At 47.7% G+C, this 27404-nt stretch overlaps 1 protein-coding gene across 1 annotated transcript; it reads right to left on the minus strand.

The window, feature by feature from the left end:
- Positions 1 to 3279: 3279 nt before the first annotated feature.
- On the minus strand, positions 3280 to 27336 carry VPS26B (VPS26 retromer complex component B). The gene is made up of 6 exons (XM_084803635.1): positions 25907 to 27336; positions 17181 to 17337; positions 13734 to 13898; positions 11945 to 12120; positions 9061 to 9203; positions 3280 to 7012 (listed from the first exon to the last, which is right to left on the minus strand). The coding sequence occupies exons 1-6, from the start codon at positions 26127 to 26129 to the stop codon at positions 6866 to 6868; spliced, it is 1011 nt and encodes a 336-aa protein (XP_084659761.1). The 5' UTR covers positions 26130 to 27336; the 3' UTR covers positions 3280 to 6865.
- Between the last annotated feature and the right edge of the window lie 68 nt (positions 27337 to 27404).

A 27404-nucleotide genomic window follows, 5' to 3' on the forward strand; every position in this document is an offset into this window, starting at 1 on the left:
AGCACACACACATTACAATTAAATGCACACACATACACATAGCATCAGCAGAAGCAAATTATTTTTAAGCAACAAATGCAGACTAGAACGTATCTTACGGGGTTTTTTTTAAGGCAGCATAGAACTAGTCATTCATATGTCCCTTGGGAGGGAATTCCAAAAGTGTGGGGCCACCACTGAGAAAGCCCTATTCCTAATACCTTCCAGCCTAACGGCTCCTGCTGGTGGGCAGAAGCCAGGGCCTCCAACGCCAATCTCAGAGCTTTTTATCTTTACTCTGAACCAGTTGCTTACAGAGGGCTTCTGAAATGCAGCAGGGGGCTGCATGCACTCTATATCTGGTCTAGGGCTTCGTAGGTTAGAGCCAGCACTTAAAGGGTGAGGAAAGCTTGCATATACGTAGAAAGCCATTGTATTGCTCCAATGCTAGAGAAGCAGTTTGCAGGTTCAGCAGGGTGTGAAGTGTTCACAGGCACATCAGCTCTCACTCACCTGCCTGTAGGATATATCCAGGTGGCCATCTTTTTAATTATTTTTACCCTGCTCCACTGCCCCCCGCCCCTGGATTCGCTTACAATCAATCAGTAAGACAAGACTGTCCCTGCCCACAGCCTTAACTGTCTCAAAAGACGCATGGAAAAGGAGACCGGGGGGGGGGGGGGAATATTTAGCACTGGAGGTATGGTTCACCTCTCATTTCCTGGGGGTGGGAGCAGTCCAACTGGAACAGGTTCTGATGTTCCCAGCTTCAGCCTTCCTTGTTCTTTTTAATGCAGTTACAGTTTGGGCCCATCAGCTTTCACACAATAGAGACATCTCTCGCTATGCCATTCCCAAAAAGCAAAATAAGAGGTCAGAGATCATTCCTATACTGTTAAGTACTGCAGGAATATCTGAAATGCCTCTGAGCAAATGCACAGTACCTTTTCTTCTTCCACCACCACTAAGTACCTACACCCTGTAGGCATAGTTGCAAGACTGATCCCACCAGCAAGGTTGATGGCTCTCAGGAAGTCTTTTCTCCCCCCCCCCCCCCCCGTGAAAGGTTAACCACTAAAAAGACGGACACAACCGTCTACACAACCAAAGGGGGAGAAAACACCCATCACTCAACCTTTGAAAGCCTAGAATGGCCCCTTTTTAATTGGAGACAAAAACAAAAAACCTCCCAGCATTTAAAAATACAACCATTTAAAAGACAATGAATTAAGAAACATGTAAACAATGCAGAGGCTTAAAATTTACAAGTTGCACTGCTTAATTTAGTACCTGTAGACTCTTCCCCCCCCCCCCCCCCCGCCACCACCTCAACAAAATGTGGACTTTCCTAACAGCCAGATCTGCATGGGCTGCCTTTGCAGCTGCTCCTACAGTTCTGTTTGGATTTTTCTCTTCTGTGCTCAGACTGAAGATGGACTTTAAACATGGCTTTTTCCAAGGCTGGCCAGATGCAAAACAGGCCTATAGATGCCACTAAGGCTTAGCAGAAATTGAGCTTCGGGAAACAGATAGTTCGAAAGCGAAACAAAAACAAATGTTCTGCACTGAGACAGGCTGAATCATCTGTACAAATTGGGCCAAATCAGCACAATATTTTCTAAAGTGTAATGTTTGCAATTTTGCACCACTTATTCTTCTCAATTGTGGGGGAGAGGAGAGGATCTACAGGAGGGCCCCCGAGCGCCACCCCGTCTTCCTCACAATCTTTTTTAGCCAGCCCTCCAGCTTCCAAGGTCTCTCATTGTATTGGTAGCACAGCTTGAAGCATAACTTGCAACCACAAAAAAGGAGGGGTTGGAAAATGAAAGCTTAAGGGTGCAATCCTATGCTTGTTAGGCAGAGAAAAGGCCTACAACTCCCAGCATTCCCCAGCCAGCCATGCTGGCTGGGGAATGCTGGGAGTTGTAGGCCTTTTCTCTGTCTAAACATACATAGGATTGTGCCCTAAGATTCTTAAGAAATCTGGTTCTACACTTGCTACCCCATCCTATGATTTGCTTTTTTTCTGCACTTCTATGGCATCGTCATACATATGCATCTCAACGTACAGCTTCATTGGCTCACCAACATGGAAGACAAACCCAGTAGTTGAAAGCTTTCACACCTTTCTTTCCTGGTAGTTGGGTAAGGTAAGCAAATGTGGTGGTGCAACAGAGATCAAGCAGGCCCAAATAGTGGCCTTAACACAGCAAAGTTTCAGAACCACTGGCTCATATACGATACAAGCATGTGGGATGAGAATATTGAAGGATTCCTCACAAATTGTTGACGAAGTCTGCCTTCTACTTCAGAGTAGTCACCAACCATTACATACAACTAGAAAACATTTGCTTTTAAAAACAAACACACACCTCATTTCACATCTTTGAAGCAATTACATTTTCCGTGATCAGAAATGGCTGAGTGCATCTTAGACAATCAGCTCAGAAACTTGTAAATGGGCAGCAGTTCGGCATTGGACAATCAGTGAGCTGTGTATCTATTGGACTGAAAAGAATGGTGTTTGCCGTTAGTTCTGGCATGGCAAGGCCATCACAGCAAAAGGAGAAGCTCAAGTTGGACAGTGGAGGCTTAGAATTACCCAGTCTGCTTTCCAGCGAGATCCAGAGTACATTCTCTCTTCCACGATGGCACAGAGCTGTTGCCTTTTGCTTCCGTCTGTGGAAGAAGACAGCAGGCGTCCACTTGCCCATCTTCCTTGGTCTTTGCATGCAAGAAGTCAGCATTGCATCTTCCCCGCTTAATGAGGGTGTGGGGGGTTCACACAGTAGGAGTCAGCAATTGGTGACCCCTGGAGCATTGAAGGATACCCTACCTAGACATCCGAACAACTCTATGCCCTCACCTGTGAGTAGAGAGTGAAACTAAAATTCATTTTGGCAAGCAGAAGAAAAAAAAGCTATCATTAGGACGATGAGGGGGGAAAAAAGGAATTCAGCATTCCCCTATTTATTACAGCCGCCAGGGCATTGTCTCCTGTGCTAAACAGTGTTTATGGTTGAGTGTAGGACAGCAGGATTTAAATCCTCCTGTCACCATGTGAATCCACTGAGCCGGCCTTGGGACAAATCCTCTTGTAGCTTCCATTCCTGGTTTCTCAAAATGGGAGTCACAGTCATGCTACCTCATAAGCAGAGGTAGTCAAGTTGGCCATAAGAAAGATTCCAAAATCCAAAGGTTGTTGGCAGAGTAAAGGCAATAACACTACTTGCTCTGATCCTGATGGGTAGTGCAGAGTACTTATTTGAAACATAGAATGCATAGCATTCTTCACAACACAGCCCAGCATGAAGGATATGGCTCTGTACAACCTGGATCACATAATCTAGTTAGTCCTTACTGAAGGCATTACACTCCTCCCCCACACCTCAGATAGACACAACCTCTAAACTCTCCTTCAGTATGTCATAAAGCAATGAGGCAATACTTTCCAATAATGCAAAGGTTAGATTATTGAGGCAACTCTTTTCACCAGCTTTCTGAAAGGGCCGCCCAAACAGGGAAAGCATTTTTGAGTCATCTATATAGTGAGGTGTGCATACTAAATATGCAATTTCACCATCCAGGTAATCCAAATTCTGCACCAAGAAAAGCTGAAATATTGCATCCATGATGTGGATTAGGCCATTCTGTGCAATGCAGTCTACAAGTTTAATATTTTTGCACAATTTATTCTGGCTTTGCTAGTTAAGGGCTTCGTAGGCCACTGGAAATTTTGTCAGCCCTCTGCTTTCAAAATTTTTAGCAGGCATGGCCCACACACTTTTGGTCATCACAGCCATGAGGGCTAGAAACTCGCCTCTTTTCTAAAATGAAAGCTGAGATTGTTTTGGCCTTCTGTACTTTTACAGAGGTCCTATGGAATCTCAGCACAGACACAGTCCTAACTACATCACCAAGAATGAGAGCTGCATTTATATGTTAAAAAAGAGGACTGATATGGTTGAGGGGATGATTAGATATATTAATAAAATGAAGGTGGTGATGTATCAAAGAGCCTATGTTTGGTCTCAGGATTCCCTTAAAACAGTGGGTAACTTTTCAGGGGGAGGTGGGGTGTTCAAATTTCTAGTTTTCATCATTTAAAAGAGAGGGTAGAAGCTTAAAACAAATATTCCTAAACATGCTGAACTCGGAAGGCAAATTAGAGAAGTATTTACTAATGCTGTTAAATTACATGTAAATGGTTCTTTTAGAAGGAGGAAGAGTAGCTTGATTTGCAAATGTCCAAATATTTGGAATTGACATTCAGTATTTTAGGCCCACCTCTACAGAAAAAAAGTGCAGATTTATCACAAAACAGGGCTGGGGGGAAGTGACTGTGGTTAACCTTAGTCAATTTCAAGGATGAGAACTAAGCTATAAAGAAAGAGCAACCCATGTTTATAGAACAATACACATCTACCTAACTCTGTACATTTGAAGTGTTCAGACAAACGTCAATGCTCACACCAGATTTTGTTTGGGGAGCTCTGGCTCTAGGGACAGGGAGGAGGGGAGCCTCTCCAGCATTTAGGAAAAAGTGGCCAAATGGGATCAGTACTTCCCCAATTTAATAATACCAAGATAGGCTTTTGGGCACAGTTCTCACTTGCACACCCAGAAAGGTTCAAGCTATGAAGGTGAAAAAGTGTTAAGAAAACATCAAAAAGGAAAAAAAAACCACAAAGCTCCTCCGAGTATGGACTGTTATTATTTATTATGCAGATCTCTAAAATACTCGTAGACTATAAACATGTTTATAATGCAGATCTCTAAAATGCTCAACGTGTTTCGAGACCAGGTCTCTTCCTCAAGAGCAATCGATCTCTGAGACGACCCTGCTTCTGTTTCTGTTGGAATTCGTCTGTTCTATCGGCTGCGACAGAGACCTAGTCTCCAAACACACTGAGCATTTTAAAGATCTGCATAATAAACATTTTTATAGTCCACGAGCATTTTAGAGAGCTGCATAGTAAGTAAGTTATTATTACAGTCCGTACTTGGAGGCGCTTTTAGATCTTTCCCCCTTCTTGATGTTTCGTGTGCGCAGCACCTTCCCTCTCAGTTTTCGAAGAGCTAAGAACCACCCCTTGCAGCAAGGCTGCCACTTTGGTTTCCAAGAAGGGGCACTGCTCCGTAATGGAGGACACCCTTGGCATGAAGATAAGCTCCATCTCAGACTTCGCTGGCTAAAGGTTCTCAGGTAATGGGGCCAAGGAAGACCTCTCTCTGCCAGAAACCTTGGGGAGGCAGTGCCACCCAGAGCCAATAATGCTGGGCTAAGGTGGGCCAGTGGCCCGTTTTCCGTATCGGGTCCATTCCTACATGAGCTGCTGCTTCGGCTGTGCCTTCTCCAAGGGCAGGTTATTCTGCTTTACTTTGGAAGTGGTGCAACAGAATTACCCCACCCCAGAAGGAAGCAAGTTCAGAACAGCATATCATACAGAGATGTAGCAGTGACACTCCTTCCGAGGAGCGGTTGGGCTGACAGCAGCCTTTGGATTCTTTCGTTTTCTTTCTCTCAGCACATGATTTGAGAACATGCAAGCTGTATTGACTCATTAAATTCTTGTAAATGCAGCAGAGTGCCTGGGGAAAGCAGGGGAGAGAAGGAGAACCCTACAGAGGCCTATCTGAAAAGTGGGGTTCTCAAGCACAAAATGTCTGCCTTGCTTATGGAATCCCACGCTTCAAACAAAAATGCTTGAATTTCGTCCTTGCCCCCACTCTGCAAAGCTTCCTTGGCAGATGTGAAGGGCTCCACAGGACAGGCCGACAACAGGTGTGATGCTATGTGGAATTGATTTTGCCTGATTTTACTAACCAACCTGAAAGTTTTAAGGCAGCAATTCCCAAACCGTGTGCCGCAATTACCAAGTTAAGTAACAAACCACTGCTGCGAGCCCAATCTGCCCAGCCACAGAGGAGGTTCCCCATTGCATCTCTGAAAGATCCAGCTGCCTGCACCCTCCTTCCATTCAGGTGTGATTGGCTCATTTAAATCACAGACAATCCCAGTTAACCTGTCCTCAGGTTAACTGAGGTTAACTTGCCACGTGTATGCCAGCGGCAATACTCTGCACTCGCTTTCTTCCCATTCGGAAGATGCTTTCGGAAGAGAGACCCGTGCATAAACTCAGGGCACTCTCTTCCTCCAAGGGGGGGTACTCCTTCCTCTCACAAACCTTAAAAGGCAAAATGAGTTGCAACTTCCCATTTTCATTAAAAAAAAGGTGTTCCCTCAGCAGTCAGGAATTTGGTGAATGCTGTACAAAAGGCGTTTTCATACATGAACACTAAGTGTGCCTTTGAGCCTCTCTGGCACTATGTATGCGTATGTGTGAATAATGCCAATGAGGGAGGGGCAGCGGGAAAGCTTTAAAAAAAAACAAAAAAAAAACTTCAAATGTACAATCAAACCAACAGGGGTCTTTACATTTGAAATACAAAAAAACGCTTTTAGCGTCATGTCTGGGAACACCGACACTCTTTCCACTGTTTCCCTCATGCCTGAAAAACAACTGACCCAGCTCTCCCACCCCACCCTAAGGAATATTGAATGTAGAGGAAGGAAGGATTTCTTGCTGCCACATGCGTCGATTCCCTCCCCATCCTGCAAGTTGCTAGTCCTCCGGAGAAAAGGAACAAAGGAACAAAGAAAGAGAGAGAGAGAGAGAGAGAGAGAGAGAGAGAGAGGAAGGAAGGAAGGAAGGAAGGAAGGAAGGAAGGAAGGAAGGAAGGGGAAAGACCACAAACACAACCCAACAGATAATTTGTGTTCGCAAGTCTCCGGTGAAAGGTTTGTTTTGCATCCTCCTTCCTTTTCCAAAGCTCCAAGCCTTGACCCCAGCCACTCTTGAGAACCTCTTGCTGTGCAAGCCTCTCACTGCCGACCGTTATTCTCTGAAGGCTGGCTGGCCGTCCTGCTCTCCGTCTGGGAGGACGTGCCTTCGAACCGCTGAGAGGCGATGGCAGCCTGATGGGACATGCTCTTCCTCACAATGTCTCCCTTGCGCCATAACACCACCTCCTGACCAAAAAGGAGAGGCAGAATGACGTCATTAATTTGTTTGATTGTACCGGATCAAACGGGGGTCCGCTATGCATAAGAACCCAAGAAAAGCCCTGCTGAATCAGACTAAAGGCTGTTCTAGTTCAGCATCCTGTTTGCCACTATGGGCAGCCAGATGCCCCAATGGGAAGCCCATAAGTAGCACATGGAGAAAAAATGCCCGTCGCTTTAGATATCTCCTTCTCTCTGGCCCAGTAACTAGAATCTCTGTTGCAAGGAAGCTTCCTTATGCATTTCATGCATCTGTCAGATACGCAGGACAAGAACTCCCCTGGATGAGTCTGTCTACCAGTAATGGATAGGAACTCTCTCCCCAATTCACACTCCTTATCCTGCCAACCTGGGCTGTTGGAAGCCATTAACAGTTCACTTCCACAAGTCCTCTGATGGATTCTCTCCCCGCTGCTGGCTCTGCCTGCTGCTCCCCACCAGCTTTTGAGATACAAGGATAAAGATGGGGCTGTTCCCCTATCACAGGGATGGGGAACATGTGGCCTTCCAGATGCTGTTGGACTGCAACTCCCATCATCACTGGCTGCAATGGCTAGGCCTGATGGGAGTTGAAGTCCAACAAGATCTGGAAGGCCACTTCTTTGCCATCCTTGCCCAATGAAATCTGTCGTAAGAACTTAAGAAGAGCCATGCCGGATCAGACCAAAGTGTCAGGGTTGTATCTGAGCCCATAGAGTCCCAAGGAAGCTCTGATTCTGAGGAGGAGATACCATTTGTGGGAGAGGAACTCTCTCAGACTTCAGAGGCACAGCTGGAGGGGGAGCCCCTCCCTGCTCATATCCCTGGGAGCAACAGTGACCCAGGCATGGCAAGGGAGGGACAACTTGAGCTTTTAAACATGAGGCGCAGGTGCAAGCGAGAGATTGCAGGAGCCAAGCTCAGGCACTCGGCCCAATTGGCTCAACATCAACAGCTGCGCCCCGAGGCCCCACAGGAAAGGGGGAGATCTTCCCCTCCCACCCCTTTAAGTTCAGAGAGTTGCTGCGTTTTTCCCAAATGGAGATCAACTGATGTCCTAACCCTTAGAACCCCCTAGATGGCTGTTCCTTTGTCGTTCCTCTGAGTCGCAGGCAATGAGCATCTGTATGCTTCATTAGGTTGAATGGAATTAAAGCCTTGGAAAGCAGCCCTTTTGTCTGGGTGTTGATTTTGGCTATTTGGAGGATTCAGTAGGCAACAGGGGCACCCTGACACACAGGTCCATCTAGTTCAGCATTCTGTTCAGAGTGGTCAACCAGCTGTTGTCTGGGAAGCCACAAGCAGGATGCAAGTGCAACAGCACCCTCCCACCCATGTTCCTCAGCAACTGGTGTACATAGGCTCACTGCCTCTGGTGCTGGAGGTAGCACATAGCCATCAGGACAGGTAGCCATTGATAGCCTTCTCCTCCAGGAATTTGTCCAACCCCCTTTTAAAGCCATCCAAATTGGTGGCCATCACTACATCCTGTGGTAGCAAATCCATAGATTAACTGTGCTGTGTGAAGAAGTCCTTCCTTGTATCTGTCCTGAATCTCCCACCGATCCGCTTCATGGGATGACCCCACTGGGTTCTAGTATTATGAGAGAGGGATGTCCTTTTGCCATCTTGGAACTCATGCTGACTGGGAATGATGGGAGTTGCAGTCCAACACATCTGGAGGGCACCAGGTTAGGAAAGACTGCTCTCTAAACTTTGCAATCAGGGCAAGCAAATGGGTCCATTATGCTTCTGGAGCTCCCTACCAGGGCAGTCTGGCGGCTCCAATATCGGTGGGGCTATGAATCAATTCTGGATTTCAGTCAGAATTCTAATGGAGCTATGCAAGGTGCTGGACTCATTTTGGGGTTAGGATTCAGCATCTCAGATAGCTCTTTTAGAGTTCTGACTGAAACCGAGAATTTATCCACAGACCTACTGAAATCGGAGCCACCAGCCTCCCCTGCTTCCTACCGTAGGATTTCACTTTTGGGACCACGTCTGGAAATCCAGGTGCGTTCCCCCTTCCACCTCACCTGCTGTTTAAAATAGCGGCGCTCCTCTTCGTCAATCAGCACCAGGTTGAGGTAATAGCGCACGGAGAACTTCTTATTGATGTCCCTCATGGTGGGCGTCAGCTCATAACCAGCGAGGAAAAGCCTAATAGGGATGGACTCCCCTGCAAAGGAGGCCAAAAAGCTGAACAAAGGTTCTAAGCTGATAAGAAGACATGACCTCTTCCCCACAGAGCAGTAGCCAGTGTGATGTAGTGCATAGGTGGGCAAAAGACTGATCAGGATCTACCACCCGCGGATAATGATTTCATTATTAGTATGGAGTGCAAAAAGTGTGCCTCCCCAGTACCATCCCACAGTGCACAACCCCCCAGCCAAAAAAAAAAGAGGGAAAAGAATCATTCCAGGAATGAACTCTATGGTTCCTGTCATAGAAGCTTTGTGAAAGTTTGAGGCCAACAGAGGCAGAAAGAAAGAAGGTGAGGCCTACAGGCCTGGGTTTTTTTGTTGGGAGAGGTACCCTGAGAAGAGTAGTTTCATTTCCCCAGCTAAGTTTCATTTTCATTTCTCCAATTAAGTTTCATTTCTTCAGATTTGAAGCAGTAATTTTGGTTCGGGGGGAGGAGGGTATATAAAGAGAGAGTCAAAAAGACCAGAGCAGTAAGAGCAGAATCAGGAGACCAGAGCCGGAAGAGGGAGCAGGAAGAAGCAGCCTAGAGGAGTCTAAGTACAGCTAGGGTAAAGGAACTTGCATTTTGCAACTTTTATTTTCTTTTAAGGCCTTTTGTGTCACTCAGCTCTACTGTATAAATACCTATAGTTGTGATTGCTTGCTTTAGATTTACCAGTAAACTGCTGTAAACGGTAAACAATAAACTGTTAAACCCCAAGAATCTGGTGTGTCAATCACCCCAAATCTACAGCCCAAACCCCACATTGTTGGGAAGGGGAAGTTTAACAGAAGGAAGGTGGGATTCCTAAAGCGGCAAGAGATCCTTAAGGAGATGCTCAGGGGGTCCAGGTCATAAGGGAAACCCTGACAAGCCCCATTCCTAGATCATCCTAGGAAGCAGCGCTAGAAAGCTCCTGACTGCTTCCTAGGATATTCTGGGAGATGCTCTATGGCAGGAACCACAGAGCCCATTCCTAGGGTGTGTGGTTTTTTTTCTTTTGCTGTGGAGGGAGGATAAGGATTAATGCTGTGAGCGAGTAGGGGGATGTGTCTATCAGCAAGTGGGGGTAGTTTGCACGTGGATGTGAGTGGGGGTAGTCTGTGTGTGAGTGGGGGACATATGGGGACCCCAGCCCCTGACAGATTACCCCCAAGGAAATGCAGCACAACTTGCCCAGTTCTGTTTTAAACAGGTTTTTAAATATTAGAATGCATACAAGACAAGCACAGTACAAATAAGTGATGTATATGAGTTGTATGTGAATGTGTGTGTACACACGTATGTGCATGTGTGCACGTGTGTCTCCCCCCCGCCACCCCAGCACACACCATCAGGGCTGAAAAGGTTCTGCAGCCCTGGTATATGGGCTCTGTAAATGAACGGGATCTGTACGCAAGACTCTTTTGACAACCTTGCTCTTGCCCAAAACCTAACTTAAAAAGGTGTGATGATGAGGGCCCAAAGCTCAGTGGCAGAGCTCACACTTTTCGTGTGTAACATGCCAGGCTAACCCTGAGGAATCCCCAGTTAATTACAACCTCTGGCAGAAGGGCTGGGAAAAACCTCTGCCCAAGACCTCAAAGAGCTGCCACTGGCTGGACTGAAAAGCACCGGGCTGGATGGATCAAGAATATAAACCAGGGATGGGGAACCAGCAGCCCATGGTGCTTCCTCAACCCCCTCCCCGCAACTGCTGCCAGAGCGGGGGAGGAATCTGTGTGTGTGCGTGCGATGTGCATGAGAGAGAGAGAGAGAGAGAGACAGAGAGAATGAATCAATATGAGGGAGGGAAATGGCATAGTGCAGGGGTTCCCAGCACGGCACCCACAAGCACCTCACTCCCTGCCCCCTTCAAAAGGAAAATTTAAATTAAAAAATTGCAAAACGTTAGGGCACCAGGTTCTCCTTCCTGCTCCTGACCCTGCTGCTCAGTGGGCAGGAAAAGAAAGCAAGGCAAAGAGGTAGCGGGGGGAGAGACAGCGAGGCTAGGGGCTAGAGGCGGGAGAAACAGCAAGGTAAAGAGATGGAGGGGAGGGAAATATTGAGGCTGGAGGCTGGGAATGGAGAGAAACAGCAGGATAAAAGGGTGAGTGGGAGAGAAAGAGCACGACTACGGGCTAGGTAGGGAGAGAGAGGAGGAGGCCAGGGACAGGGAAGGGAGAGAAATAGCGAGGAAACAGGTTGTGGGAGAGAAAAAGTGAAGCTAGAGTCCGGGAGTGGACAGAGAGAGCAAAGGGGGAAGGTGTGTGTAGATGGAAGAAGACTGGGTGGGCCAGGAAGTAACTCTTTCCATCCCCCGCCCCGCCTCTAGCCTCACTATTTCTCTCTCCACAACACCTCTTGACTAGCCAGGCCCCCACAGAAGCCATCCATCCATCCATCCATCCATCCATCTATCCATCCATCCCATCCCATCCCATCCCATTCCATTACCGCCCAATAGCCGAAGCTCTCTGGGCAGTTCACAAAAAATATGTGACTAGCCACATCCTCTATGGGAGCCATTTTGTGGTGGTGCCTGCAGCAGTTTCTCAACTTCCCAAATGTACCAACGGGCCCAAGACGATTGGGGACCCTGACATAGTGTGTCAATGCTTTGGCCCCACCTAGTCCCACCTCTTGCACGCCCACCCCCTCACCCAGGAAAGGTTACCCATGAGGAAAAGTGGCCCTCAGGCTGACAAAGGTTCCCTCCCCTGGTTTAAGGCATCTTCATAGGAATTCCTCCTCACCTCTCACTGGCGCCCCATCCATGATCTCGTATTTAGCTATGGTATCGTTTTCGTGGTAAACGTTGGGCCCAGTCCCCGTGGTCTCCCTCTTGATGATGTCGATCTCCATGTGTTTGATCTTGATCCGCACTAGGAGAAAGTAGATCTTCCCAACAATCACGTCTTTTAAATGGTATCTGGTAGAGAGGAGAAATCAACAGAGAATTAGGTCAACAGACTTCGAGAACCTCTCTTCTTACTGTACTTAGCATTGAGAGACGTTACTCTTTACAGGAAGCTGAGCAGAATAGCTGTAAACAGCAGCATCTTTCTCCCCTAACTTTAAGGGAGGGGTCAGAAGCCTGTGGCCCTCCAGATTTTGTTGAAAACCAATTCTCGTAAGCCCCAGCCAGCATGGCCAATGATGGAGGATGACGGGAATTGTAATCCAAAACCACTTAGACTCCCACTGGTTCCCCAACCCTGTATTAAGGCAGTGGTGCAGAACCTTAGGGCTGGGGGCCAAACATGGCCCTCTTGGGGTCGCAAACCAGCACACCGGGTTCCCCACGTGGCCACGCCCCCTTCCCTTGGCCTCACCCCCTTTCACCTGATCACCAATTGTTTGGTGATTTTTTAGCTTTTGTTTTGTGCAGTTTTTTCCTCTGTTCTAAAGGGCTGAAATGCCTCTCCTAAAGCTTAGTTACGGGCAGGAAGAGCATTAAGCTCAAATATGCTAGAATGCAGCCCCCGAGGGCTTCTCCAAAATGGAATTTGGCCCTTAGACTGAAAAAGGTTCGGCACCCCTGCTTTAAGGGACTGGGTGCCAATCATAAGAGGAAACACACAAGGACAGAGCCAGTTTCCCTGCAGCAGCCTTTCCCAGTCTGGGCCCTCTAAGTGTGCTGGACTACAGCTCACATATTCCCAGCTACTGCCTGTGTTGCCTGGCGATGATGGGAGTTGTAGTCCAGGACATCTGGAGGGCCCTCGGTTGGAGGAGGCTGTCCTCGGGGCTGGGCACTTGACTGCATTACCTCATACAAGCCTCAAACACCTGATACATTTATGTATTTAATTTATATCCCACCTTTTTTTCCATTGTGGAACTCAAGGTGGCTACGTATGGTTCCTAGGTGGTCCGCCCTCCAAGCACTGACCAGACCCGGTGTCAGGAGCGCCCTACCGGTCTCTTTCAGTCTACTCCAATAGCCAACTCAAGACACATACAAAAGGATTCTTTTCAAGGCTTTAATCCTTTTACAACTTAATGACTCTTTCAGATGCTAATCACCAGCGACTAAGCAATGAACAGCAGAGTGGCCTATGCTCCGGGTTAGGCAGTTGGTCCCCGTTTGAAGGAGAGTCACTTGCAGACCCTGAACTTATGGGCTAGGGAGAGTTCCTCCCTCTTTCCCTTGGGTCCACGGGACGCGACCGTTGCTTGCGCGCCAAACGGGCGCTACACCTCCTTTCCACACCCTCCATCGCTCATCGCTCCCTGCATCTGCATCGAGCATCTAGCAAGCCCCCCTCCCACACTCTCTCACTGCCAGGGTCACTATCTCAGGAATGCTGGCAGGAGGAATCTCTGCCAGCTCCTGTGCCTGTGAGGGATGAGTGGGCTCCTCTCCCACAGATTGCTGTTCCTCCTCAGAATCAGAACTGCTCTGGGGTTCTATGGGCTCAGTTTCCACCCTGACACCCGGACCTGCTTAGCTTCAGGAAGGTAGCTGCTTCATGTGCCTTCAGACCATGCCTGGGACCATAAGGCCCAACACTCAATGGGAGGCATTCGCAGGATGCTTACTTGGATTTATTGTACTCGAACTCAATGTGCAGGCAATCTTCGATCCCCACCTCCATCTTAATGGAGGAGTTGAGTTCCGGGTAGGTGCTAAGTGTGTGTACAACAATGTCCATCTCCTTCACCACATCGTTCAGTCTGCGGCTTATGGTGGCGCGGAGGAAATACCTGCAAAAAGGAGAAGAAACGCCCATCAGCCTAGCGAGTCTTCAACAACTTTAGAATTCGTGTCCATTAAGCATCCAGGTTAGACAGAGGCAGCTCCCTGTCTGTTTTGGATTTCACAATTGCTTTTTGATGATTGCATTTGGATTCTACACTTTCACATTGCACGCAGCCTTAGATAGAAAGTGTGAGTAGAGAAGTTTTAAATAAATAAAATCTTACTGTTGGACTGTTTAGTTCATCAATCAGTTAGATCAACAGATTAAAAAAAAAACCTGGTTGCCTAAATGGTACCCCTGATTAATCCAAAAGCAGACTTAAAATAATAATAATTTTGTTGCAAGTTTTTTCAAGATTATGATCAAGAAAATAAGAAGTTATAACAGCCTTGTATTTAACTACTCACCTGGTCACCACAGGCAACAAAGGATACCATACAGGCAAATGGGCATGGACCCATCTCCCTTTTGCCAGCCCTCTTGGTTTCTGTGCTGGTCATGGAGGAGAGCAAGCCCCTTCCTCTTTGGCCAGCACAGAATCCAAACAGGCTGGCGGAGGACAGGCGGAAAGATTTGTTCCTCCTTGGCCAGCCCACTATCGACAGAAGGCATGTTTTTTGTGACTAGCCTCGGGGAGAGCAATCCTATGGGGATCGACGGTCTCCTCCGAACTCGGGGACGACCACCTATCCACTGCAGGGCGGGAGGAGTGGTGAGGAGCGCATCTCCTCCATGCTCCCACTGCCCTGCTTTCACAGCTAGACAGCTGATTTCGGCTGTCTAGCCGCGGGACCTCGGAGCACCAGGTGGGGAGGCCAAACAACACATAGGAAATGTCGTACGTGCACTTCCGACCTCCCCGGCCCGACCCCAGGAACGCCCTGTTTCCCCTGCTCCGCGCTTCTCTTCCAAGCGTAGGGCCAATCCGCACTGCCAATCCTATGGCTGTCTAGCCGCTGACTGCCAGCCACAGGATTGCGCCCTAAGGAGGCCAGTAAAAAAATACCAGGCTAGTAACTTTGCTGGCCTTACATCCAGAGTACAAAAAGAAATTATTTTTAATACTGTTAACGTTCTGCAATATACTATATTATTAGCATTTTTATTTATTTCATTTCTATATTGCCCAATAGCCAAGGCTCTGTGGACGGTTCACAACAATTCATTAAAAAATACAAAAATACAACATTATAAATGTTGTAATACAGCATTATAATAAAACATGTTCTAAAATGATCTTAAGATACAAAATGTAAAACAATTAAGGCAGCAATCCTATGGCCGCCAGTCAGCGACTAGACAGCCGTAGGATACGTCGGTTCCCAGAGAAGGCAGCTCAGAATGACGACGCGCTCTGAAGAGGAGTGTGGAGTGCTGAAAATGGGGTCTTCCGGGGCAGGGAAGGCGGAAATGCCGGTATGACACATCCAAACTGTCATCCGGCAGCTGCTTCCCCCGTTCCACCTTCCTGCGGCTAGACCGCAAATGCAGGGCAGGTGAAGCACAGAGGGGACAATACGAGTTTGGAGGTGGCCGCCAATCCCAGTAGGATTGCTCCCTCCATAGCCAAAAACAATTTCAGTGGGCAATTTCAGTAACAGACCTGTTCAAGACACCTCTTGATCCTAGAATTTGTTTCTTAACTTATTTGACAGATGCAGTACCAAAGAACAAAGAAAAACTCTTTTATATGATGTTAGCAGCACATTATCTTTATGCAAAATATTGGAAAAGAAAAGGAATTCTTAGACTAATGGAGTGCTATATTAAATATAGTAATATAAAACTTTTATACTAATATAAAATAGTGGTATAATTAAAATGTGGGATTTGACAACCTTAAGCAAAATTATATGGGTTCTCTAGGTTAAGCAAGAAAGATACAGGATAAATTTTAATAGGAATGGGAGCCATTTAGGAGATTCTGGAATGAAAAGAAAGGGATGATACATGGTAATCCATTCCCTTTATTGTAAGATCGAAGGTTATTTATGTCTAGATGTTTTATTGTTGCAAGATATTTCATGGGTCTCACTGCTTTTCAATGTTGGTAATAGGTTTATTGTTCACGATGTCAAAACAAACAGAAATGTCTGAGGGCGCAATCCTATGGCCACTAGACAGCAGCTAGACGGCCACAAGATTGTTTGGTTCTCAGGAACCAACCTCGGAGCCAGCGCTCCAAGGCTGGTTCCCAGAAAACTGCCTCCCTGCCTCCTCCCCCACCACCTCGTGGGTGGCACAGATCGTCCCCATTCTCCATGCTCGGAAAAGTAGCACGGAGCAGGGCAAAAGGGGGGCGTTCCCAGGGGCGGGGTGTGTGGAAGTGCCAGCACGATGCTTCCCACGCGTCGTCTGCCCACCCCTCCCGCTCCAAAGTCCTGCGGTTAGACAGCCAATAGCTGCGAATGCAGGGTGGGCGGAGCGCGGAGGTGAAGATCCCCTCCGCGCTCCGCCCATCCTGCATTGGATAGGCGGTCGCCTCCGAGTTGGGAGGTGGCCGCCTATCCCCATAGGAATGCTCCCTCCATGTTTACAGTGATCTGTTTTGTAAAGTCATTAGTTTTTTTCAAAAAAATTATTAATAATTTTTTTTAAGAGTTCAAAATTGGAGGGGGAGAAGAGTGCAGAATCTCCACCCTGAGGCCAAATTTGGCCCTTGTGGTTCCCCAAAAGGCCATGCCCCGTTCCCCTGACCACCAACTGTTTGGTGGTTTCCTGGCTTTTATGCAGTTTTTCCCCCACTTGAAAAGGTTGAACCCCTGCTACATAGCCCTGCTATTACCCCAGGAGAACTGCCACTATTATCTCCAATTAGAGGTGACACTGGGATGCAGGGTGGCAGGACTCAGCCCGCGTCCGAGCTGCCACCCTCCCTGCACAGGCTGAGTGCCGCTACTCTGAAGTCATCTCCAATCTGAGATAATAGTGGGGATTTATTTGCTGGCACAGAGGACACAGGGGAACCCCCACTGTTATCTCCAAACGGAAATTGGAAATAACAGTGGAGGTGCGCTCTGACGCGATTCCTCCAGGGGGCAGGGCTTGGAGGCTAAGCCTTGCCCCATGGAAGAACCCTGGAAGGCCAGGCTGGGGTGGCCTGCAGGCCAGAGGGTCTTCATCCCTGCCACAGGTGACGCTCCACCACCAAGTCTGGTGTTTCAGCTTTCTAGCATGGCCATATTCTGGAGATTTAAACTAGCGGTATTTGAGCTATAGTTAATTGCTGGAAAAAATACTGGGAAGATCTGAGAGGAGAAATCCCCAATGAGAAGTCAGAACTCACCTTAACTTCACATTCTGCCCAGTGTAGGACTCGTATGGCTTTTCCACGTGTGTGAATTCAAAGTCAAAGGTCTGCGACTGGGTGAACTCGCCAGGACGGGCCAAATCCTTCACCAGGGACACAAATTCATGGTGGTTCCCTCGGTCATAATATAGCTCTAGAAGTGACAAACTCTTGGTAAAGCAACATTACTCTATACTTTGCTTCCAGCAGACATTTGAATGGCCATGACATCCTGCCCTGAAGCAGAGACACAGGGTGGAAATGTTTCCAAAACAGAACATTTTTCGGAAAACTTCCCACTGAGATATGTTCATCAATTAGAAACATAATGAATAACTATAATACAAGTCAAATTGGGTAACTGGAATGGACACAATATTAGTCAAACATTAAAAACCAAGTTGTAAATTAGCTTCCCCATTCCCAGGCGATTTCCCCCAAGAAGTACACTTTTAAAATTTTGTATGCTGACTTGGAAGGGATTCCCCTAAAAGGGAGCCTATAAATCTTTGAAATAAAGAAGGGTGCAATCCTATGCATTTTTAGACAGAAACAGATCCTATATGTTGGCTGGGGAATGCTGGGAGATGTAGGACTTTTTTTTCCCATCTAAGCATGCACAGGATTGTGCCTTAAATCTATTTATGCACATAGCTCTTCAGGCACGCTAATTTAGTATGCTAACAGTTTTCAGTGCCTTCATTTCCCCCATTAGAATCTAAATAATGTAAGGGAAGTAAATGCTATTGAATTGTCACGTCTTAAAATATTTACTATTCCAATAAAACAATGTCCAAGTAAAGGTTTGCATTTGTTTGCATATAATGTTTAAGCACACTTCATTGATTCTCCATTCCTCCAATCAAATATTTCAGTTCAACTACTTTTGGCTATTGGGAAAACTTGTTCAGATGTTTATGCAGCATATAATTCCAATTCAACATTTTTGGGGGAAATCCACATCAAGGAATCCCGACTGCTGTAGTTTTGCAAAGGAACTAAGGATCTCTAACAAGCACAATTTTCATCTCCCCCTTAAAGTTTGGTCGGTGCACGTCCAGGCAATGCCTGAGGGATCATGAAGAAAACAATAGAGGGAAAAGGCTGTTGAGGTTTCTTTGCAATTTCCATCACATACCAAAGAAGCAACCCACACATGCCAAAGAAGCAACCCAATCTACAGTTTGAACATTAAAATAGAAACGGAAAAGCAGCTTCCGTCTCCAAGCAATGGAAGTGGCTGCAATGGAAATGTCAAATAAATGCCTTGTTCTTTTCTATATATGTGCTGGATCATGGCCATAGAGGGGGCAAAATGTAACAGTAGGGTTAATTCATGAGAATTTCAAGCTTCTTTTCAATGATGGCCAGAAGGTAAAGAAATCTACCTTGGAACGCGCAAACCAGCATAGCGGCTTTCAATACTGTCTGGGGTTTTAAGAACTTCTGCTCCATATAAGACTTGGGTGTAGCAGAGGATGCGTAAAATGCAGCTCACACATTTCTTTCTTTCTTTGCTAAAACAACTTGCACAAATAAAATTTAGAATTTTAAAAATTAGGCACCATAAACTCCATAATCCCATATGATATGCCATTCTCCCATAACAGTGAATTGCAAGGCTTTGTCAAAAGGAAGCAAAACTGTAGGCATATTCAGATGAATACCCTCCAAACATTGAAGGGGGGGAAGGGAAGGGCCACACACATGCACATCCACACCCGCCAGCCAAGCATTTGGCGAGCATGACAAGAGGCCCTAGACGTGTGCTGACATATATGCATACAGCTCTTCTGCTCTGGGTCAGTCAGGATCCCTCCTTGCATTGCGGAGCAGCATGCACATAAGGACCCCTTCTCCTGCTGTGGCCAGCGCACGCATAGTTTTAATGCATGAGGGGATTCATCTGAACCCCCAGCCCCCTTTTTAGGTAGCCCCTTGGCCTCAGAAAGGCTCTCTGGCCCGAGATTAATCAAAACCTTGCGGCCACAAACAAGCTGCTGCCACACTGACTATCTCCACATCAAAGTGTGGTCAGGGGGTAACTCACACTTTAAGCCCTACCAATGAGCTCCTTGTTAACAAAGTGGGGAATTTGCCTCTGCCTCTGAAACAGGAGAAGGGGAGGAAGAAAGCAGAGAGTCAAGTGGTGTTCCTCAGGCCAGATTTCACCCAGGAGTTCCCAGCTGCCGACCCCCATTATACATTTCGAACTGCGGACCCAGAGAAGCTGTCATCATATGCTCTCAGCTAGAACTAATTTTTAGAGGCAGAATTCTGGGCTGGCTTCATAGTTAGCCATTTTTTCTGGTTGCCACCATCCCTGTGCTGAATGCTCTGGCATGGGATGGCTCAGATTCTCAGTTCCCAGGGCAGCAAGTGTCAGTTTCCCACATGGTGAGAATGTGACCACACTCCTAAGTCAAGTTCTCAAATTTGGGAGGAGTGGAAGGTGATCTTTGGTCTGGCAATCAAATTTGTCAACTCCTGTTTAAAGAGATGCCAGCAACTAATGACACACTAAACCAGGGGAGGCAAATGTCTGGTCCTCCAGATGTTGGTAGACTGCAAATCCCATCAGCCCTAGCCATCATAGCCATTGGTGATGGATGATGGGAGTTGTAGTAAAACATCTGGAGGGCCACACATTCCCCATCTCTGTACTAAACAATAAGGCCTTGTAAAAGCAAGGGTAGGTGAACAGGAAATTTCCTTAAATCAAGTCAGACAATTTGTTCCTCTAGCCTAGCATTTCCTCCTCTGACTGATAGCAGGTACCTAGGGTCCCTGGCAGAGGTCTTCACCATCAGCTGCTACAAGATTCTTCTTCTTTTTTTAAGTTGGAGATGCCAGGGACTGAACCTGGGATCTTCCACTTGCAAAGCAGGTGGTCTACCACTGAGCAATGGTACTTCTCCAACACACCAATACCCTCCTGGCCAGGGGTTTCCAACGTGGTGCCCACAGGCACCCACAACACTTCTATTTTTTTTTTTAATCTTTTTATAAATATATGTACATGGATTTGTTTATATCCATAGCAATGAATACATATGAAATGCATACAGCTTTCTACAATTATACATAGACTTCAACAAAAGTGGACGAAAGATCCAAATAAGTATCCATTTGAAGGTGGCATCTATATGCCACCCATTCAAATATTGAAAGTGTCATAAGGTCCTCTATCTATTGCATTATAGGAGGTGAGCGTTTATCTTTCCAAAGTTGTAATACTAGTCCTTTAGCTGTCAAAAGGGCACAGAGAAGCCATCTATGCTATTTAATTTCTATGAAGCAGGTAAATAATTTAAAACAGCATGTACATTAGTGAATATTAAAGACTGTTCCAGTACAAAATGTAGCTGTGTAATAACCTCCTCCCAAACAGAAGCAACTACTGGACATTGCCAAAACGTATGTTTAAAAGAAGCATTAGCTATACTGCACCACCAGCAATTAGCCAAATTTGACAATCCCTTATTAAAGATATGTTGTGGTGTTCAATAAACATGAAGCAAATGATTTTGCTGAATAAGACGCAGCCTAAGATCCACGGAAGTGACAGGTAGATGCCAAAGCACTGATGCACTGATTAGGCATTTTGTGGTGGTGCCCACAGCAGTTTCTCAAATTCCCAAATGTTCCCATGGGCCCAAAAAGGCCAGGGACCCCCGCTCCTGGCCATTAAGAGCTGCTGATGCCACCTTATTAAGATGTCTAAATATTATACCTGGAAGGATGAATCAGGATTAAACTGGTATCTTCAAGCATTCAGGCTCTTTCTGATAAATAGAGACAGGAAAACCAGGTGGATGGAGAACAATGGCCAGGGAAGGCTAAGAACTTCCCCACCACACGCCCAAGCTCAGGGAACGATCGGAGCTGACCACATAGAACGGGGGATTTGAAATAAACATCAGATACCCAGGATAATTTTTCAGCGTAATTAACAGGCATTTGGGATGCATGTCCAGTTCTGAGATCACAGGGATGTCTAGCAGGCAAGGATGCACCACACACTGAGAACAGATAATGGATACAGGACCTTGTCAGCTTCAGCACTTGGGTTAATAACAGCATTTAAATGCGCAGATCCGGAAGGCATCACACTTGGGAGGCACCCAACAGCCAATTCACACAACCAGACAAGGGCATCAATGACACAAGTTGGCCTTACAGAATTTGCTGCGTGACAAGACTGTCCTGTGATTGCGAATCAACCGGGGGGAGGGGGGGGGGCTGGCTAACAAGAAGCTGTGTGTGCCCTGAAGCCCTCACAACCTCTGCCTTTTCAGCTTGCCAGTTTTGTCACCAGAAAACTCCCTAATTTCTGGACCTATTCTCGTATTATTTTTCCCTGTGCGCATGCAATGCAAGAATGCAAAGATAATGCAATGCAAGACTGGTTGCATGGGCACTACATATTAGTCCTCCTACACTGGTGAGGAAATGGGTGAGTTTACAGACTTCCCAATGTATGCATTACCATCAAATATAGGCCATTTTCAGGTCAACATTATGCACCTGGTGCATTGTCTTTGAAAAACAAGCACACATGGTCTATATATAAAAGTAATGTGAGCATCAACCCAGAAGGAAGGAGGGGGAAATCAAATCCCAGCTGTAGAAATAGGGGAAAGAAGAGACAAACCCTAAAATAGACAAGCTGTGACTGGAGGAAGGATAATATGCGGGACAGAAAAATGTGTTGTATAGTATTTGGGAAGTGTACTGACTTCTCAGGAGTGTATAGAGCTGGTAATTAACCATTAACAGGAGGCAGTGAATCCCACCGTGCTGAGTACCATTTCTGCACTTTTGACCATCCAGATTCAGATTACTGTGTCAGTTCTGAGAAAGAAGATTATGCTGCAATCCTATGCACACCTACTTGGGAGGAAGCCCCATTGAAGTTAGCGGGACTAACTTCACAGTAAACCTGCACTTGTTTAAAGCTCTAACCAGTGGCACCATACCAGTTTTCCCACAGGTCCTACCCTCAGGGAACCCATCTGTTTTTGTTTTTTTCTGTGTAGGAACCCCTACACATCTGCCATGGAACACCTGCATGTTGCAGGGAATTCCTGGAAACGTTTTCTTTCATGCACAGCCCAAACCAGGCCCGCTGGGCCTAGATATACATGCTAGCACTTACCCAATGCTCCCCCTGAGATATGCATCACAGGGGAAGATCAGCAAGAGTGGATAAAATGATGGCCATGTAATATTTCCTGTCATTACTTATTTTCTTACTCGTGTATCCCCGACAACCTTCAAAGGAACCCCCCGGTTCTCAAGGGCACATTTCAGGAACCAGCATCCTGCATTATTGACAATTACAGAACTTACTGGAACTCACAGCCACAGAGTGTCACCATATGAGATGATTAAACACGGCAGGCACCGTTGCAGGCTGCTCCAATGACACAAACACAGACTTCCCCAGAGTGGGACCTGTTCATCCAAAGATCTCATATGCTTTACTCCAGAGCTGCAAATCAATGTCCGATGAGATGCAAAGGGCTTGGTTACGAGCCACTGTGGTGTAGTGGTTAGAGTGTTGGACTGAGACTTGGGAGAGCCGGGTTCTAGTCCCCACTCAGCCATGAAGCTCCCTGGGTGACTTTGGACCAGTCACTGACACTCACCCTCAGCTACCTCACAAGGTTGCTGCAAGGATAAAATGGAGACGACGAGGACCATGTAAGCTGCCTAGGGTTCCTTGCAAGAAGAAAAACGGCAGAATATAAATGTAATAACAATGACAATGGTAAGAAGTCCTTGTATTGTCCACACCTGATTCATTGGTTAATGTGGGCTCACCAGAACATGGGCCTACCATGGTCTTGCACCATTCACTTCTAAGGGTCAGCTTCAGCTGTGGCTGAAACAGGAGGGGCTATTGCTCAGTGGTAGCAAGTGATGGGAAAGACCTCTGCCCGAGACCCTGAAGAGAGGCTGACGATCAAGTGTAGACAATACTGGCCTAGACCTCTTTTAGCCAGAGGTCCAAATCCCACTTTGGAACTGCTCCCAGGGGCCACATTCCAGTGGTTGGCGGGGCTGAAGAGAAAACAGGCAGGGCCAATATGCCAGCACGTTTTATTTCAAACCTCTTACTGCCAGGCGCTAAGCTTTAGGAGAGGCATTTCAACTTTAGAATGGGAGAAGAAAATTCACAAAAACTGGGGAACCACTAAACAACTGATGGCTGGGGAAAGGGGGTGGAGCCAGGGGAAGAGGCGTGGCCATTTGGGGACCCCCTGGAGGGCTAGACTGGGGCTCCCAGTCGGCCAGATTTGGTTCCCAGCCCTGAGATTCTGCACCCATGGCCTATGCAGCCCAAAAGCCTGACTAGTATTGAAGGTGAAGGTGTCCCCAGCCAGTTGTGCCCGACTCTAGGGTGCGGCGCTCATCCCCGTTTCTAAGCCGAAGAGCCAGCGCTGTCCGAAGACGCTTCCGTGGTCATGTGGCCGGCATGACTGAACACCGAGGTGCACGGAACGCTGTTACCTTTCCCGCCGAGGCGGTACCTATTTATCTACTTGCAATTCTTGCTTTCGAACTGCTAGGTTGGCAGGAGCTGGGACTGAAGACGGGAGCTCACTCCGTCACGCGGCACTCGGGTCTCGGTCTGCAGTTCAGTGTCTTAACCACTAAGCCACCGCGGCCCCCTGACTAGTATTAGGGAGTTTCATATGCTCCAGTCAGAGGCCTATTAAAGGATATCAGTCCTCATAGCCAAAGACGTAACTCCCACTCCCACCTTTTTTTGTTTTGTTTTTAGGGACAGTACAAGCACCAGATTTTGGAAATTAACATGGATGAAAATTGCCCACATGCATTGCTTGCTAACCTCCCTGAGGCCTCTTATCTTGTCCAGTGTCACCGCAAGGATGTTGAGCCACAGAGACCATTTCACAGATGGCATGACAACTTTTAAAAAACGATGAGCTTCGAACAAGCCCAACGCCGAAGAAAGGTGGGAGGGATTGGGGCTGTTGCACAGATATTAGGATGTGCGTGCGAGGAGCACACAGAACGCTGGCCCTCTTAATCCCCCTGCTGCAGGGGTGCAGAACCTCTTTCACCCAGACGGCAGCATTCAACTGGGGGCCGCGCTCCAGTGACGAGCGGCACGAAAGGCAAAAGCGGAAGGGCCAAAATGCCAGCATATTATAGCTTAGAGCTCTTAATGCCCGTAACTAAGCCTTAGGAGAGACATTTCAACCTTTTAGAATGGAGGGGAGGGGGGAATGCGCGAGGATGGAAAACCAGCAAATGAGCAATGATTGTGGTAAAGCAGGTGGGGCCAGAGAAGGAGGCATAGCCATCTTGGGAACTTCTTTTCGGCACCAGGTTAAAACTGCCCTCTTCTCTCAGGCATTTGGCAGCGTTGAATGAGTCTCTCGATTGTCTCTGGCTGATAGTTTTTGTTGCAGATATATGTTGTTGTTGTGTGTGTTATTTGTTCTATGTTATTACATGGATGGTTTTATATTTTATGTAATTATTTTAACTATTTTAATTGTTGTGAACTGACCAGAGAGCTTCGGCTATGGGGCAGTATGGAAATATAATAAATGAAATGAACGAACTTCAGAGGGCCGGACTGGGCCAGGAGGGAAGCGGATTTCTGGCCCATCAGCCTGAGTTTCCCCTACTGCTTGCACCTGACGTTTAGGGTGATGCAACAATCTGCTCTTCTACGGTAGGGCAAGGTAACACTACCACTAGGCTAACTCAGTGAAAAGGCACAAACCTTATTTATTATTATGTTAGGCCTAAATGCTGGCATTTTTTATTCATTTACAGAAAACATTCCTATTTATTTTGGCTTTTCCCCAGCTGTAAGCTATCTTTGAACCAACCTCATAATATTGTATATTTTTTGTATTCTTTTGTAAACTGCTTTGGGATTTGTTCAATGAGAAGCGGTACATAAATATTGATAATACATTTTAATGTAAAAAAGGGGGGTTCTCTCGGCAATTTAGATGCATTGTAACAAACGACGGAACCAAATATGATTAAGAAATTCCACCATCACCTGTACATCTTAAGACGCAATCCTATGCATGTTTAGACAGAAAGAAGCCCTACAACTCCCAGCATGCCCCAGTGAACCTTGCCAGCTGGGGCATGCTGGGAGTTGTAGGACTTTTTTTCTGTCTAAACATGCATAAGATTGCACCCTTAATGACCCATGAGCTGCCTTGATAGTTCAGAGTCAGAACATGGTTCATCCAAACCAGAATTTTCCAATAGGATTCAGCCGGATGCCTCTGGGCATTAAAGAGCCACCCTTCCCCAATATACAGCAGGGGTGCAGAACCTCTTTCAGTCCGAGGAGCCAACTCCATTTTGGAGAAGCTCTGGGGGGGGGGGGGTCCTGCATTCCACTGGTGAGTGAGGCCAGAGGCAAAATGGGCAAGTCTGAAAAAACAAAACCACCTGCATATTTTAGTTTAAAGCTCTTACGCCGCATGAGAGGCATTGCAACCTTTTAGAGTGGGGGGGGGGGAACACTGCACAAAAGCTGGAAAACTGCCAATCAGTGGTTCGGGGCAGTCTTAAGGTTCTGTACCCCTGATATACTGCCTCTGTACACAGCACTTACAGGGCCTATCTGCTTCTCTTACCAAGAGGTATACCACCCCAGTTCGTGGTTCAATTTACCCACCATGAGCAGCAGCTGTGGATAGACCTATCCATCTTACCAATTTGTCCGATGAACTCAACCTTGATGCCCTGGTGTTCCAGCCGCCTGCTTGGGTGCTTGAGGGTGAGGATGACTCTCCCAGAAACCGTCTCACCATCGTAAAAGAGGAAGTATTTCTCCTTCTTGCCCTCCTCAGTCTTATGCTCTGCCCGGCGCCGGCTCTCCGCATCGCTCAGCACCAGTTCCAGCTCCGCACTCTGTCCAAACCCAAAGAAGCTCATCTCGGCGTCGGGGAGAGGGGGCGGCACCCCAAAGAGCGAAGGCGGAACAGCGAGGGCAGGCCAGTACCCTGGATGGCTGTGCAATTCTGGTTCTCCAACACTAGGAAAGATGGATTGTGCTCGTGGTGCCAGAGATGCTGTCTTCTCTCATATGGCTAGGGAGCAATCATTAACAATAGGAGGAAGCCCCAGAAGGTGGGAATCCTGGATCATAGGGAGACCTGGGTGCTGGAGAGATGCCCACGGTAGTATCAAGGCTGCAGGCGACTAAGCTTCCATTATGAGAAGGGTCTCAGTGCCAAAAAAATAATCGGCGGCTGATTAAGGAAATAGGAGGGGTGGAAGGAAGGGTGCATTAGGAACGCTGCTTGGACCTGATGATGATGATGGTAATAAATGATGCTCGACAACCTGCAGGTCCACAGGTGTGGAAATGCTGGAGCCAGGAATGGAGTGGCTCAAGGCAGCCCCGGGTTGGGGCGGCTGCTCGCTCTTACCTCCAATCGCCAATGCAGGAAAGGTGGGCGCGCAAAGGGAGAGGAGAGGGCGCGCACAGCTGGCCACCAGCGGGCAACGCTGCAAGCCGAAGCGGGGGGGGGGGTATTTTGTGGAGCGCGGCAACGAAAAGGGTTTCGGGGGTGGCGGGGAGGGAGAACGCCACGCAGCCCGAGCTCCGCCGGAGGGCGGAAAGAGGCATGCAAAGAAACAAGAAGGGAGAAGGAACCTGCTGCCGGGGGTGGGGGTGAGGGGGGGAGTGCAATGCACGGGCCCACTTTCCTAGGCTTTAAGAAAATGAAATAAAAGGTGCGATGGGGAAAGAGATGGAATAGGAGGTTCAGAAGACCGACGGGGGCGTTGCACCTTGGGGGCAAGAAAGAAAAGAAATGAGAGGAGGAGGAGCGGGAGGTGGCTGGTGCAGCAAGGCCTGAGGCTCCCGAGCTCAGTGCAATGCAATGCAGCGCAGCGCTGGAGCCCGCACAGCCCGGCCTTTGCAAAAGGATGACAGCAGCCTCCGCAGCAGCAGCTCTGAAGCGCGCGCTCCCCCCTCGCCTCGGCTGCGCCCGCGGGTGGCTGCGGAGCTCGCGCCGCGTCCCGGGCCAGGGTCCTTGGCACTGCGCGTGCGCGCCCAGCCGGCCTGGGGAGGGAGGGGGGACGGGGGAGGAGAGGCCGCCGCGAGCCGGCGAGGGCGCGCGCCGCGCATGCGTCCCCGCCCTCCTTCCCTCCCGCGCGGGGAGCGGGGCGAGCGGCCTCCCCTCGCGCGCAAGCGCGGCGCCG

This window comes from Heloderma suspectum, chromosome 6 (assembly GCF_057233095.1).
Source record: "Heloderma suspectum isolate Gila_16-S chromosome 6, 16-S_ref, whole genome shotgun sequence".
NCBI classification, from domain to species: Eukaryota; Metazoa; Chordata; class Lepidosauria; order Squamata; family Helodermatidae; genus Heloderma; species Heloderma suspectum.